Here is a 16554-nt window from a genome sequence, read left to right on the forward strand (position 1 = left end):
TGCAATCATTTCATTTGGGATGGCCCTGCCATCAAAACTGCCGACTAGCTGCTTAATTCCTGGTGTATAGCAGATATTAATCAAGCGTATTTCTTCTTGCAGCCAAGGGAAAAGCAGCAGCACAGGTAACCTGCTGGACAAAGATGACATCCCCCCTCCTGATTACAGCATGTCCTCCCGAGCTTTCCAGACACAGAATGTCAGCACTTTCAAACAGAGGCCATATAGCGTTGCAGTGCCAGCCTTCCCCCAGGTGAGGAATTTCATTCAGTAGGACAGGATATATAACCCACTATGGAGGAAACCTGATTTATCTGCCTGAAGCTGAGCCAGAGGTGAGGAATGTAAGGCAGAAATTCCACAGCTCCACGGAGCAGAATGAATTTAGATTTATTATAGGGCTGCTAACAGAGACTCAGAAGACAAAAGTTCCGTTGTACACTTTGTGGGTGGCATTATTGTTTGCATTTAAAGAGCTGAAATCTTATGCAGCACAGGTAGAGGTGACTTAAGTCATAGTCGTTAGAGAGCCAGTGTGTTAAAGTTGCCATAGGAGCGTGGCCATTTTTAAACTACAGCTCTGATTGGCTGGGACTGAGCAAAGAGCTGGAGTTGACTCTTCCTTCTGGATTTCTTACTGGCTGAATCTCAAGGAAGAGAAAAGGTCAACGGAATCATTACCTGCAACCACATGGGACTGAGGTTGGCAGAAGAAGCTTGGTTTTGCCCTACAGTAGAGAGCCAGGTTCAATTTTTTGACTGAGCAGCACTTGTAATATCTGCTGTGTTTTTGTTTGGGATTTTCCCTCTTCCCCAGTCCCCACCTCCACAGCCTTTGTAGAATAGGAATTTTGAGTTGAGTTGAGAAATTATGTAGTGCACATGTTTTGTATTTGAGGAATATTCACATGGGCTGTAAGGAGCAGCATTTCCGAGCCCTATTTTTGACATTATTTTTGGAGTGCACTTGGAGATAATGTTACTCCTGCTGATGCTTGTTACTGTAATCTAGTCCAGCAATTTCTATTGTGTGTGAACTGTTTAGAACCTTTTATGGAGTAGAATGCTAGAACAGGGAGGGTAGTAAAAATGTACACCCTTTAAATGTAACAGCTACTTTTCGCACCTCCTGTTGTGGCAGGCTCTAATTTATTGCACATATCTCATCTCTAGACAATAAAGTTGCCCTTGCAAAACTTGGCCAAAAGCACAGAACCCTGAGGATCACTGCCTGGGTGGGTGGAAAGGGAGGGCATTTTGCTATCCTTGTTTCAGCACTGCTAAAAGTGAGCATTCTCCAAGTGGTCTGTTTCTGACATAGGTCTGTTTACAAACAGGTAAGGCTTACTTGCCAACAGGTGCTTATGTTCATTATTTATAGGACTACCTTATGCCCTACGGCCGTGCACTTAATGAATATTCCAGTGGCCCCTACCAACTGCTACCTGCTTCCTACCAGCCTTATTCTAGGTCAACAGCCGTAAGTTCCGAAGAACACAATGCTCCAGTTGGGACTTCGGAGGCCTGTTTTCTGCCTAATGCATCTTTTTGCCTTCCCAGCATGTTACCCTGATGCATCTTGCTCTTCCTCCTTTCAAAGGAGGCAGTCAATTGAACTGCTCCTTTAAAAAAAATCACAATAGAAGGAGAGAAATGAACCACAATTAATGGAGAAAAAATGTAACCAATTGGCAAATGTAATGATGGATGAGGCACAAAGTATGGCAGTAAAACAGCAGTGCAAACCCAACTGGTAACATTGGCTGTTCTGTAACGTCTCAGACTAGAGATGGGCTGCTTGCAGGTCAATTAAGCTTATTTTTCCCCTCTTACGTTCAACCCCCTAGGTGGGAACTATCTCTAGACTGGTCCTGACCCAAAGCCAGACAAAGTTGCTAAGTTTCCAAAAAGTTGAGAGGGTGGGTGGAGTGAAGGAGAACAAAGCCTATCTCCAATACGTTGGAAGGCATTGGCTGATCCCAAGGCAAAAAAGGAGGTACTGTTGGCTGTTGAAGCCTGAATGTTGTAAAGGTTTTCAGCTTGAGTATGTATTGCCATTACAAACATTTGGCTACAAAAGGTATCGCTGGTATCTAAAGACAGCTGAGACTTCCGAGATAAAAGGATTCAGATAGCAATCCATCCATTTCTTAGGGTCTGTCAAGACACAAATATTATGTTAGGGTCTGCTACAAACAGATTTTACAGGATAATAGCAGCCCTGTTGTTTGACTGGGGTGCTATGCCAGTTTTGTTAAATTAATGAGGTAATGTGGTTCAAGCTTCCCTGGAAGACATGGCCTTTTGAGTTGGAAACCTTTCCCCCTAATTGTAGATGTAAGAAGGCTAGTTATGATCGCTCAGGAGTTGGGAAAGGTCTTGCTTTCTCTCCTTGCTTTAAAACAGGCTCAGTAGCTGTCCCTTATTGACCCTCCTCAAGTGAAGATGTGACTGAGGAGTTGCAGAGTGGATGGAGGGCTGATTTAGCTGAGGGAAGCCCCAGATTTTGAGCTACAGGTTGTTTAGGCTTGCTGTCATATTGAGGGAAGTTTATGTGTTTACCATAGTAACTGTTATTCACCAGCAAGCATGAGGGGAAAGTGCCTGGAATTTTTGCTGTATTGTCATAGCCCTTTAGGGAATAAGGTGTGAGACTTTGTTACTGGTTTAGTGAAGCAAGCCGAGCAAAAAGTAATTCTTGCTAGGGATTGAGGAGGAGTTTGTATCCACAATAGAAATAGCCTCTTTGGAAATAACCAAGCTTGCAGGTCTTTTACATAAAAACTTGAGGATCTGAAGTGTCCCAGCTTTAGACCTGTGACTTGGCTGGATTCTACTGCCCACCCACCCCTAAATCCCAGCCAGGAAAAATAAGCACTTGTAGATTTTCTTTTCTGTATGCATCCAAGCACAGAGATGAACAGGCAGACTGCAGTTTCTCTGTTCACTGCTTACTCCTGTTTCATCCTTTTCACCAATGCTTGAACCATCTCTTTAACAGGCATTTTATAGGAGGGCTGATAATATCTAAAAGAGATGGAGGAATCAAAATGCTCTGTTTCCACCAGAAATGCAATGCTGCCAACCTGCTTTCTTGCACAAGTAGTTTGTGCTGCATATCTAGCATTCTGTGTTGCCCAACTTATGCCTCTTGCACTGCATGTCTTATAAGTTACAAGGACCTCTTCTGTCCCAAGGCAGAGCTCAATATGGGAACTCACTATTCATCCTCTACTGCTATGTCTTTGTAATCCAAAGTAATTATCTAGTGAAAGGAATGCAACTTTCCATCCTTCACTGGTGCCTGTTTAATTTCTGCAGCTAAGCCATTTTTAAAACCAAGAGCTTTGATTTCAAGCGTGAAAATGATTCTTGGACAATTTGTGTTGATCTTCTATAGCCACCGATTGGAGAAAATGCAGCATCTTCTGATTATTAACATCCTGGCTGTCTTTTCTAATCCATAGGGCGTGGATGACTATGGGGCAAGATCCTCAAGCAGGTAAGAAAGAGCTTGTACTTTAAGCCCACTGTAGATCTACACAGTAAATGTCAGCAAGGGAGGCTGCAGTATCTCTGGCTAGAAGATTGCATATAAATACTTGCTACGCAAGTGTAAGCCTTTGTGGGCACTGGAACCTGTGATTTCCAGGTTGCAGAATCCTCCACCTTCCATTGTTTGGAGTCTGTTGGGCTTTGGTCCAGAAGATTCATTTTGGGAGCCTTCACAGAAAGGGAATACCCTGGAAGTAGTGACACATTCTCTTTCTCCTTAATGACAAGTGGCTTTCAAGCTGCATTCCATGGAACCCTGGGTTTCTTTGTGAGCATAGAGATTCCTCAGTGAAAAGACTCATTTGCCCCTGCAGTGCCCTTAGAAGAGAGCTGGGCATCTTATAGATCACTCTAGCAAATCCAACACTCACCCCTAGGGCATGCCTCAGAATCTTCTTGCAGTGCATTCTTGTTCCATGCCATATATTCAGGCATTCCATGCTAAATGAGACACTGCAGAAAGGGCTCATTGGAAGTAGAATCATAGGGTTGGAAGGGACCACCAGGGTCATCTAGTCCAACCCCCTGCACAATGCAGGAAATTAACAACTACCTCCCCTCCCACATCCCCAGTGACCCCAACCCTCACCCCGCAATGCAGGATCCCACAATCAAAGCACTCCCAACAGATGGCCAGCCAGCCTCTGCTTAAAGACCTCCAAAGACGGGGACTCCACCACCCTCCGAGGCATGGATGACTAAGTAGGAAATGTATAATAGAAAAACAGCAGTCAAAGCTTGGAAACCCTAAGATGTACACAAAACCAAATACAAAACTTGGCTGCTTCTTAACGTAGACAGGAGAGGATTAACCATTCAGCCAGGCAACCTGAAAACTGGGGATGGGGGGTAGGAATCTCCACGGCTTGACAAATCCTCAGATCAAAAGTTGATGTTAGCTGATTTCCCCCACTATGCTTTAGTCCTGGAAAGGGCTTTCCTTGTGATATTTATTCTACAGACCTGTTGGTCTTCCAGCAGAAACAAATAGCACTCTGGTTCTCATTCTAGGAGCCAGAGGAACTATTCAGAATTAGCGATGGCACTTCCAGCAGCATGGGCTGTGATGATGAGCATAAATCCCCAGTCTAAAAATCTCCAGATTGATATCCCTATGGACGTTAGAGAGGCCTAGAAATCTTGCTTGACATCAACTAAATGTAATGAGTCTTCTCCCTGCCCATTCCACAGCATTGTGACCACTAAAGGAGTGGAGCCTGAAGGGAGGGAGCGTTGAGCACAGCAATGCAGAGAACAGCCCAATCTCTCACTCTTCCTCTCCCCTGCCCTCCCTCCCATGTTCCGAAAACCAAAGGGATACTGCATTGCGCTCAAGATGTGTTTCTGTTTGGTTGTTGTCCATTAGATGATTTCTTTTTCTTTTCTTTCTTTTTGTGGTGAAGTGCAGTCTGGCAGTATTCTGTGCTTTTTTTCTATTCCACAGCGGCAGTGGCACTTTGGTATCTACAGTGTGAGAGAAGGAACCTTGACTAGAAATGGCAGCTGCTGCTTGGAAGACTTTTCTGCTTCTCTGTCCCCTCCATTTCTTTTCCTCTTCCTCCCTCTTCTGCAGAATCCATACACGCACACATACCTCTTCCTTTTTTTTATGTCACTCCTCCTCCTCCTCCTCCTCCTTCTCCTGGAATTCTAACTCTTGTGATCATCAAGGAGCCCATTGGTGCTGCTACCCCCATTCCCTAACGTTTGCTGACATCCTTTTCCGAGCAGAAAAATGTCAAAACAGGGTTTGCTGGTTTTCACAGCAGCAGCAGCCACCTGGATGCAGTTTACATTTAAAGTAGATTAGATGGAAATTCTGCATCTTTCTTTTCTCTCTCTCTTTCTCTCTTTGTACTTCATAAATGGTTCTTTTTTTAAAAAAAAAAGAAAGAAAAGAAAATGCACTATCCCTTTTCAGAGGCTTTAATGTCAGCTGCACATTAATAGGGAAACAAATGGAGGTTTTTTGTTTTCTTTTTTTCGCTCTCTCTCTTTTTTAAAACCCAGAAACAGATATGCATGGCCTATGGTGTACGTACTGTTATTCCAATGATCCTTTTTTGACCTTGACCATGATGCCAGTTTTGTCTAATGGGAAGGTGCATATTGATGCCAGAGAGGCTGGTCACCCTCAGTGTCTCATCAGTGGTTGCTGCAAGAAAAATGGGCAGATCTTGGATGCCTGGGCTTGGAGAGAGGTGGCTGGTTATTGGGGAGGACTGGACTGATCCAGCTGGTTAAGCTGAGCACCAACCCAGTATCCATTTTTTAAAAAATGCTTTGTTTTATATATATACATATAATATATATTATATATATATATTTTGTAGGAAGGTATTGTTACCTCATGGTTAAGTGCTCTGGGGTATTGAAGTCAGGGGTTGCCCAAAGGGAGAGGGAAAGAACGTTCTGTGGAGTTATGCAACTTGTCAAATCATTCCAAAGACTTTTCTTTCTTTAAAATCTGAGGGCTTTCCCCCATCACTACTTTTGGATAGAAATGGGTGGCAAAAACTGCCTGTGTTTGAGGGTGGATGGGTGGGTCGGATGTAAAACCTCATGGTTTTGAGAAAAACTGAAGTCTTTTCATTTCCTAAAATGCTGTCAATCTTCTTTGTGTGTCTTGATTAACTTCAGAGACAAACACGGTAGGATTGGAATTAATGGCTACTGGTATTGCTTCTTCAATCTCTGAATTCTGGGAAGTCAGTCACGTGGCCCCTCTTAAAGACTTAACTCTTTCAGTTCCGGCTGAAAATCCACAGTGCAAAGGTGTATACCATTCTTTTTTTTTAAACCCCAATGTGATATTTTTTTAAAAGAAGAAAAACCAAAATAGAATCACATTTGCTCTGCGTAGGAGGCTGCTGGCAATATAATCTTGACTATTTGTATATATGAAAGAGCCATCTACACACATAGCGAAGGTTTTATTTGTTTTATATGATAGACCTGGGGCATATGTAATTACAAAAAACTCTCCTTGCATTGTTGTCATGACTTTTCTCAAAAGACTTTGACATCCAGGGTATTCTGTAGTCAAACAACGAATGTAGAAGACAACACAAAACAAAAATACGCAAAACTTTTGTGGAGACTGTAAAAGTGCTGGGGGGAAAACTTTTTTTAGGAAAAGAAAAAGCACAAAAATGAATAAAGCCGAAGAGAAATGTGCCCTGTACTAATTTGTTTGAATAAAAGTTTTGATTTCCTCCACTGCGTTGGGTTTATTGAATTTTCTTCCCTTTTACTGCTTTGACTACTGAGAAGTCATCAAACTGTGTGTGTTACCAGATACTGTTAATTCATTTGTAATACTGAAGAATTTCATTCTTTTTCAACTAGTTTTCACTCTGTTTCTCTTTCTTTCTCCACCCCCTCCCAGTCCCAAATTCAGTTACCTGGTCTCTTGAGTGTACCAAAGGGCTTTTTAGAAATCTCCTGACATTCCTGGGAGGGCAATACATTCTTTCTGTTCTACGGATTGGTAGTTGAGGCTGAGAGGACAATTTGCAGAAGGCTGAACAGGGCATCAATGGATCTTCTAACTCTGGTTTCTGCTGGACTTAGGGGAAGGTGTCGAGCAAGCCACATTGGTCAGCTGACAGAATATTAAATTGGGTATTTGGCGGGAAGTTGCTAAGGGAGAGTTTAAGCCAAGACTAATATTGGTTTACTCCGCATAACGGGTCATGTTCAATTGAACTATCACAGTTTTGCTTTTCCAGTTATCCTAGGAATTGGTTGTTCCACTGTGGCAGCTTAGAACTCCACCATGTGGCATCTGTATCCATGTGGGTAGCCAGAAGTATGCTTGCTTCTGGCTAGCTGCTGTGACATGGTGGAGCCCTTGCTACAGCTCAGAAACATGGGGTACTGAGAGTGCAGTAAGGTCCTCTCCGCCTCTGTGTGGAGTTACCGAGTTCATTAAAGTCAGCCTTATTTCTGTGGTCGTTCTGCTTGAAACACTGTTGCTGACTTCCAGTTGGAGCAGGCTAGTTTTTCTCTCCCCCCCCCCCAGTATGTTACCCATGTGAGATAATCAGAATTATCACGCGTTATCCTGGTTGCCTGAAGCTTTTGTCTTGCGGAGGCTCTGTGCAATTATCACAGTGTGATAGATCTTTATTATGACTTGTCACTTCAGACACCTGACCCTCCATTTTCAAACGCCTCTGAGATTGTCATCTTGCTAAGGCCTGGTAAAAAGAGATTGCTTCCTTGAAGAAGTTCTCTGAATTTTAAACAGGAGAAGTGATGGATGTGTTTGAGAAACAGGGAGTTGCGTTCTTAGTCCATCCCTAGCAATTTACAAAGGGCAACAACTTGAATTTAGCCTTTCTACAATACATCCTGCCTTTGTCATTTCGTGGCAATACATTGCAAATGCACCTTTCCCAGATCCCTTGCATCCAAGCCTAATGGGGTCATGAAACTTCTCCGTTGACCATCAAGGATCCTAGGACACCATCAGTTCATTTTCTCAGTAACTGCAACCCCCCCCCCCATCCTTCCCTCTTGTTACTTAATGCCAGTTATTGGTCTACAAACATCCTTTCTATTTTTCCATTACAGCGCTGATGTTGAAGTGGCCAGGTTTTGAGATGTATCCCTGACTGTGTGTAGTTGTAAGTTAACCACTTTTTTTTCATGTGCCAACTCCTTTCCCTTCGCCCCTCACCTCACTCCTAAGAGTGCTCTGGACTGACTCTTTCAATGCTGGTGAATCTGGAACCAGAATATGGGGGTGGAGGCGGTCATTGACTGTGGAAAAGGGGCTGATGGCCGAATGGTTATGGACACACTGTTGGTAAATTCTCTTATCTGCAGGTGATTAGTCAGTTCAGAGCTTGACTCATTTGCTTGCACCTCAGGCTACTGTTAGGAATTTCTTTGTCTACCTCTGGCTGATGGAACTGGATTCCTTTCCCTCTGCTGACCTTTGAAATAAGCCGTGTCTGCAACCCCAACTCCTGGCATAATGCCCCTACCCCATCTCCACACTCAATCCCTTTTTTGCTGCCTCACTGCTGGGGTGAAGCGTGGTTGGTGTTTCTGTTGGGTTCTTCTCAGCCTGGGCAGCTGGGGGGGGGGGAGGGGGTCTCGCTTCAGGCTGGTGGTGGACATTTTTGCTCAGTAATAATGATATTTTTATTAAATCCGCTGGATCTTTATCCACACTGGTTTTCATCATACTTGATATGACAAGGTTTTTGTTGTTTTTTGCTCTTATTGGGTTATTGTTTTCAGTACCAGAACACATGCACACCCATCCAATGTGTATGTTCATAGATCAAGCTTCAGCACTAGGAACGGCTTTGTGTGTTGGACATCCAAAGTAGATATATGGTGTGTGTGTGTGTGTGTGTGTGTATGTATATATATATATATATATATGTATATATATATATGTGTGTGTGTGTGTGTGTATATATATATATATATATATATATATATATATATATATATATACATACACACACACACACACACACACATATATATATATATATATATATATATATATACACATACACACACACACACACCATATATCTACTTTGGATGTCCAACACACAAAGCCGTTCCTAGTGCTGAAGCTCTAGGAGCTTTTTCTTCCACAATATTTATTAGACTTCTGAGGTCCATGGACTTGGTGGTCTAAAACAAATTTCTTCTAGTTTAAAGCAGACGAGCTGCATTTAAAAAAAGCTTTCTTTGCACTCTGCAGAATTGATTAGAATCTCAACAATGTTTTGACTCCACATTGCTTAAGATATTGATCCACATTTAGGTGGCCAAGTCCCTGCTTCCATTATTCAAGGCAGAACAGCAAAGAGAATGCCAGATGAGGGCTGGTGAAGTCATAGAGCACATTTAGCCCCAATCCTCCTTGTCTCTCCCCCCCCCCCCCCCAACAAGTACAGACTGTCTGGGGTTTGGCAGGAGGCTCTCAAGTCACCCTTGCCTTTCTCACTTCCCATTACAAAAATAGTTAACTATTCCTTGATGAGTCACAGCGAGAACAATTTTCAATACTCCCCCCCCCCCCGTTAGTTCCTTTCAGCTTCAAGAATCTATTTTAGCATCCCCTGGGAGAAAAATGATCTGAGCTTCTGCATTAATTAAGTAGGGAATATTAATTGCCTGTTCTTTAAAAATAGGATAATTAATCTTGCTGCTGTGAACTGAGCAGCCCTTTTCAATAGGCAGAGCTGGCGATGGCTGCAGCGAAGCTCTTGTGTCCGAAAGAGGGCTGAAATTCTCTCCGTTCTTGCACAGTAGAGTCAGCCTCCTCCTCCTCTCTCCCTTTTGGAATAGGACTGATCTGCTCCACACCGAGTACTGAAGTACTTGAGTGAGATATCAGAATGTAAAACGAATGAGCCGCATCAGTTTGAGGTCTTTTAGAGTGTTATTATCTTGGATCCAGGGCCCAAGCGATTGCAATTTTTGTGTATTTTAAAGGTACACTTACTAAAAATAAATAAATACATAGGTGTGCTTTTCGCAACTGATATTGCTCAAATCTCATATGAAGCAACTCAATGGGTAATCTTTCGGGGATTCCAACACAAAAAGCCAATTGTATGGTGATATTTTCCTCCTCTGGAATCCCCCTTGTAGGAAATGCCTACTCTGATCAGCTAGTTTCCAGAGCTTCCTGTCTGCTGAGTCCTGTTTGGTAATACTGCTGAGTTTTGTGAGAAATTAGTGCCAAGACAAGTGCTATGAACTGAGAAAAGATTCTGCTGTATTTACATCAAGACCTAGTACCAGTAAAATGAAAACAGTATTCCCCTACCCCAGAATATTCTCCAAGTATCACTATCAGGAAAGGTCATTGATCGTTGTTTTCAAACTACAATAAGGTACCATTCGTAGGTAACATTCTTAACCCTCATTCATCTGGGCAACAACTTTGTAAAGTGAGGAAGTCCCTGATAGTTCTGATTTTATGAATAAATGATTTTGCCATGACCATTCTATGAGCTTTTGGCTGAGCATGACCTCAGGCACAATTTATTGACTGGCTCCCTATTCCTTGCTTTTTACATAGAACATAACAGTTGCCAAACAACCCAGATCCCAACCCATTTAATTGCCTGCCTGGCCTTCTCTGTACTCATTAAAATTTAAGGCATGTTTCCAAAGCCAGCATAACATATGCCAGCCTATTCTTCAGTATCTTCCCAAGTTCTGAAATCCTAGTAACAAACATGGAATTGTACTGTAGCCTCTCCCGTCCTTTATACATACACTCAACCACACAAGTTGTGGTATTGCGTGGTGGCCTCCAATTGGAGCAACCCCCTAGCATTCATGGGTATTGCGCATCCCACCAATTGTACACACATGGACCTCACATCTTGCCACAGATCCCTTTAGAAGGCCTTAACTTTTTCCTTTCATCTTTGAGTTGAGGCAGGAATGTATGCAATAATCCAACACAACAGTGTATAATGCCATTTATTAGGACTGTCTAAAATTTCACAGATCAGGCCTTATTGAAACATAGTGCTGGTGAGACAAAAGTACTCCTCTTTGTGACTTCATACTCACACAGTGTCTTGTTTAAACTGGTCTGCTACCTGGGCTAAGCACCCGTGTTTTGTTACCAGACCAGAACTCCATAACCAGGACAGATGTTATGCTGGCATGCTAATTAATCACATGTAACCGATTTGCAAGGAAAGCAGCCCAGTTTAAATGAGACGCTGAGCAAGAACAAAGTTGCATGGCTGCCTTATCAGTAACATGCTTAAAATCTGGGCCTTTGTACGAAATTACTGGGGAACGTGAAAACTCACTCAATCTGTAATGTTTTAGTTATTCCTAATAAAAGGTTTTACATTAATGTTGTGTTTTGAGATTTGGCTTAAGTTATGCTTGGAGTAAAATGCTTTATTGGCATGGGGATACTACTGGGATCATTATCCTGTTTTGTTCGATGCAAAATGTAACTGCATCCTCTTTGCTATACCTGTTTATACCCGTCCATCAAAACCATTGCAGATTTCCCCTACCATCTGGACAAATGGCTTATTCCTGCTTATCTTTGCATCCTAGGACAATATGATATAAAAAAGGAAGTCAAGGTATTCACAAGAGTTCTCTCCCACTCACAGTGCAAGTCTGGTCTCAAGCTTTTTTGCATTTTCAGCAAGAAAATGGATGCTCAGTCCCATACCTAATGGTGGCCTTGATATTCACTTTTCAGAAGTGCAGCATTTCAGCTGTTTCCTCCAGCATAGAAGTGGCAATGATTGAAATAGTAATTGTTAGCTTGAAACTCAAAGGACATCATGGTGTCCATTACTCAATTTTGGGCTCTTCCTCAATAATGGACACCATGATGTCCTTTGAGTTTCAAGTTAACAGTCGCTTTTTCAGTCAGGAGAAAGGTGAGGCTGCCTACCTCAAAGGGTAGGTTTGTTGATGATTGGGCTTTTCTTTGGTTTTTATATGTACTGAGTTATTATTTTTAAACCAGACTTGGTTTTGGGAAGAGGCTTAAAAAACACCTTTTCCACCTATTTCAATGAACATTTAACTTAATCTGCTACGGACTATGGCCATCCACATGGAAGATATTATTACGTGTTGTGTTGTGTACAGTGGTACTTCCAGGAAATTGAGTTATGCACAAATATAAGCTGCCCCTCAGTTATAACAGCAACAGTGTTGGGGGAGGAGGTGATTTTAGAGGTTTGTGTTCAGAGCATATATTTGGCACGTATAGACTGATCTGGGCGTTGATGGCTCAAAGGTTCCCAAGAGCTCTAGGAAGAAGAATGGCCCCCTTTTCATTAAGAAATTGTTTCATGATTGCACTATGTGCCAGTCTGTCTTTTACTATATTAATGCCAAACGTTTGGGGGTAATGCAGAGTTGTCCAACGAAGCACCAATTTGATGCCTTCTGTTCTTTCAACATGGCAAACCAATTAATCAATTGCACTTCGAGTCATTGCCCAGTTATTATCTAAGAACCTGCATGTTGCCTCCACATTTGGTTTTGTGATGTTGAAATGGCATTCTGTAGTGTATAGTCATTATTGGCACATGACCTGTCTTTCATGTGAAACATATTGTTCTCCTGCATCTAAACCGGGAACGCAGTAGGACAAAATGAAAGTGTGTATCGTTCCCCAAACCCCCAAGACAAAGCAGGCAAGAAACCCAAGTAAATAAAAATGAATCCATGCTGCTATTCCCAAGACAAATCAGACATAGTCTGGAGCAGTTTGGACTTTTCTTAGAGTGGGAAAATGTGTACTGATGAGTCCCATGTGCTGCTTTTATGCTTGGGGTGCGGCTTCCAAAAGTACTCCTTTTTCCAGAGTTGTAAGAATCAGATCTCTCAGATCCAAGAAGTCTTATATAGATGGCAATCTTGTAGGAAGAATAAATGATTACTTTCACTGCACCATATTCCACCTCCCCATATATTGACGACATCCGGGACAGTGAACCTTCTGCAAGATCCCCAGAATGCAAAAAGGCAAACTTCAATAGATCGATGTTCTTTAACACTTGTACAAAGTGTGTTTTTGTCAACATGTGCATGTGTATCTTTCTCTCTGTGTGTCGTACATTTCCCATGTCCTGTATGCATGTGAAAGGTAAAGCATGTTGTCTGTTACAGAGAAGACTGTAGGGAGTGAAATATATTCTCCTTGGCCTAAGCCCAAAAGATCTGGCCAAACTTCATGCACCATTTCTCTGCTGCTGAGCCAAACTCAGTACATCATTGCCTGTCGATGAGCAGCAGATGCAACACCCCCTCAGATCCCTCTGTGCCAGGATAGATGAGGAATGCATTTAGCTATTGGTTGGAAGTGCCTCCTCCACATCCACCCTACATAACCTTAATCAGGCTCTAGATTGGTCTATGATGGAGCAGCCTGCACCCGAAAGTGCAGTAGGCCCACAATAACGACTTGCTAACGAGTGTTCGGGAGAGGAGCAGCTTGCCCTGGATAGATGCAAGATGTTCTGGAGGAAGCAGTGCTGTGTATGTAGGTGCAATGTAAATATCAATAAAATGTGCTTTCCCCCCCCCCCCAGGTGTGGGGGAGCATAACAATAGCTCAATCTGAAAATAGCTCCAGTTGCTTGGGAGACCTGTGAGGTGAACGTGCAGCCCTTAGGCAGCCTCCTCCTCCTCAGGAAGCATGCTAGGGAAGCCCCTTCCTAGGGAAGATGACTCCTCCTGGCCAAAGAGGTTTTTCTTTGACCTTTGTGTAATCTTGCCCATGAGGTCAGGCTTAGTACATATGTAAGTATGTTCTCCTTTATGGGATGTGTCTTTGTTTACAGATGGATTGTTTATAGAAGATTCTCTCATGCTGTGCCCCAGTGTTCAAGAGCCTTTGTTTTAGACTTCTCCTTTATAGCAATTGCTTACCCAGAACGACAGATTTTTAAAAAGTGTTTCTGGGAACTTTACAGTGGCTTGAGTCTTGAGTCTTAGTGGTCTTGGTTCACCTGGTTTCTAAAGTCCACCAGCTGCTTGAATTTTTTACTGCCTTGAAACTTAAGTCTGGGAGCATGTTAACGTTGCCATGGGAATACCACCAAAGCCTCATTGGTGATTTTTCTCACTCAGCTATAACACATATGAATACTGAACATGTGGAGTGTTAAACTGCATGGCTTGGATCCTGTATCTTTGCTGTTCTTAAACTCGCTGGACACTGCAGCCGAGTGTGATTCTTCTTGCTGTAGGTGTTTGCTGTAGGACTCATTGAAAGGGTGCAAATTGAGGTGTCTTGTGCAAAAGAAAATGAGTTGTGCACCGGAGGACTGTCTCCCCAGCACACACAGAGAAGTGCATGCGGAGCACAGTACAGGATCAGTGTCCCCATGGCAAGAGTGGAGGCTATTTTGGTGGACTCCCCATAATAATGAATAACATGGGGTCCAAGACTTTGGGTGAAAACAGACGTGAGGTTTGTGTCTTTTAAAAAAAAGCTAATTAGTAGCCCCAAGTGTTCGTACCGATCTTTTCATTCTGGGGAATTGCTTGTAGCTTCAGAGTGATTTAAGTGATTGAAGAGGTACAAGAGGTAAATGTTAAGCACCCCTAGCCAAGACTATTGCCTGACTTCAAAGCAGCCACCTGAGGCTACTTATTAGCTGTAAAAAAACTTTTAAGAGATCCTGATAATGGATTCTGTTGAACCTCGTTTTGACCCTCAGTGATATTTTCTCTGTCAGAACGTTGACAGGTTTCTTCCTGGCACATACTAAAAAAGATAATTTTGTGTTGTTCTCCTTCTGAGGGAACTTGTCTCTTTCCATCTGTTCTTTTTTCTGAACAGTGCTCCACATATTTAAAAGCAAAACATGAAAAGGATCTTAAAAAACATTGATACTTTTAAGACTCAAACCACTTAGGACCAAGCTACCTTCCATGTAAAACCATAGTTGTGAGTCTAGTAAAAATTGACGTGTGTCCATCTGGTTGTAATGGGAGCTGTGTTTCTCATGAATGTTGTTGGTGTTTCATTCTCCATGTTCCCGCCATTGTCCTGTTGTCCCTGTTTAGTGAAGGCCACTCGAACCCTAAAGCTCTTCTCCCTAAAGTTGTGCCTTGCTTTTTCTCTACAGGAATCCTTTTGCCAACGTTCACCTCAAACCAACGGTGACAAATGACCGTTCAGCTCCCCACATCAGCTGATTCCAGGAACATTGGGCGACGGCGGGTACCTCGCACCTTTTAACCTCCATTTCACCTGTGTTGCATTTCTGTGGTGTCCTTGTACCATTTACATGTCTGTCTTCCTGCAACTTTATTTTTTGTAGTTAAGCTGAATTGTGAACCCCTCTGCTTGAAAAGCAGTTGCTGGTACATAAACTTTAAAATAATTTTTTGGGGGGCCTGTAGAACAGAATAGATACCCTGACCCTGGAGTGACAGGGATCTCAACAAATTATGTGATGTCCGTATTCTGAATGGAGAAACAGATAGAACTGTGAACCAAGCCCTCACGTTATAAACCAAGTTCTTCTAAGGACAGTGAAACTGACCTTCGTGCAGTAGTTTATATTCTATTTAGCATTTCTTCTGGCCATCCTGTATCAGCACCATCAAAATGTACGGATTTGAATAAACTTAAACCTAGCGACTCCTGTGGTTGTCAAGAAAAAAAAAGTTTGTACTGCCCACTGCCACAAGCTAGTAAAGTTTGGCAGCCCAGAGTCTTGCATGAAATACATGCTTTCTGCAATGCACAACTCTCCAGCTACAGCAGCACCCTATATGGACTCTATAAACCTATTTTCTAGCTAATTTGTCTGCTACATCTTGCATGTCTCCTGCTCGACAACCTTATCTGCACCAGTATTGTAGAACTGGAATTCAAAAACTACCCTTAACTTACTTGCATTTTTAATGCTCATGAACACAGTGCTCAATGCTGCAGAACCATGTGGTTGTGGAAAGGGCTGTCAAGTCGCAGCTGACTTACGGTGATCCCGCAGGGTTTTCAAGGCAAGAGATGTTCAGAGGTGGTTTGCCATTGCCTAGCTCTGCGTAGAGACCCTTAGAGTTCCTCAGTGGTCCCCTATCCAAATACTAACCAGGGCTGACTCCACTTGGCTTTCAAGATCTGACAAGATCAGGCTAGTCTTGGCCATCCAAATCAGGGTGCAGAAGCATTTGCACATTGTGATATCAGCGTGTGGTTCTCAGAAGCAGTTACCAAAACACAGTGGGAGCAAATTACTCCCTGCCATTGTGAAGTTGGAGGTGCTACCTTGGCTGCTGCCCTCTGGCATTTTCAAAGTATAGCCTGCCCTCAGATGCAGTCAGCAGAAAAGTTGATTGCTTAAACTTAGAAGATTGGTTCTGATACAGAACCATCATCCTCTGTGGTAAAGTATAGCCATTCTGTTTCCAAATGCTGATGTACAAAATGAGTTCTTTTCTGTTGCCAGCTTCACTATGGCTCTTTCTGACTGTCTTCCAGTGGCCGTTCAGCTACCACAT

The 16554-nt window shown here is 42.7% G+C and overlaps 1 protein-coding gene across 4 annotated transcripts in view; it reads left to right on the forward strand.

Moving 5' to 3' along the window:
- BAIAP2 (BAR/IMD domain containing adaptor protein 2) overlaps positions 1–15392 on the forward strand; it is a 187232-nt gene extending 171840 nt beyond the window's left edge. The window contains exons 12-15 of one of the 4 annotated variants that reach the window (XM_056867021.1): positions 103–253; positions 1382–1480; positions 3468–3502; positions 15174–15392. In XM_056867021.1, coding sequence (XP_056722999.1) covers positions 103–253; positions 1382–1480; positions 3468–3502; positions 15174–15243 — 355 coding nt within the window. In that variant the 3' untranslated portion in view covers positions 15244–15392. Of the gene's footprint in view, positions 1–102; positions 254–1381; positions 1481–3467; positions 3503–4999; positions 5139–8133; positions 8187–15173 lie in introns of those variants that run through there. The other 3 variants (XM_056867020.1, XM_056867018.1, XM_056867019.1) reach the window with 3 other exon arrangements.
- The last annotated feature ends 1162 nt before the right edge of the window (positions 15393–16554 follow it).

The sequence above is a fragment of the Euleptes europaea genome, chromosome 1 (genome assembly GCF_029931775.1).
Source record: "Euleptes europaea isolate rEulEur1 chromosome 1, rEulEur1.hap1, whole genome shotgun sequence".
Taxonomy (NCBI): Eukaryota; Metazoa; Chordata; class Lepidosauria; order Squamata; family Sphaerodactylidae; genus Euleptes; species Euleptes europaea.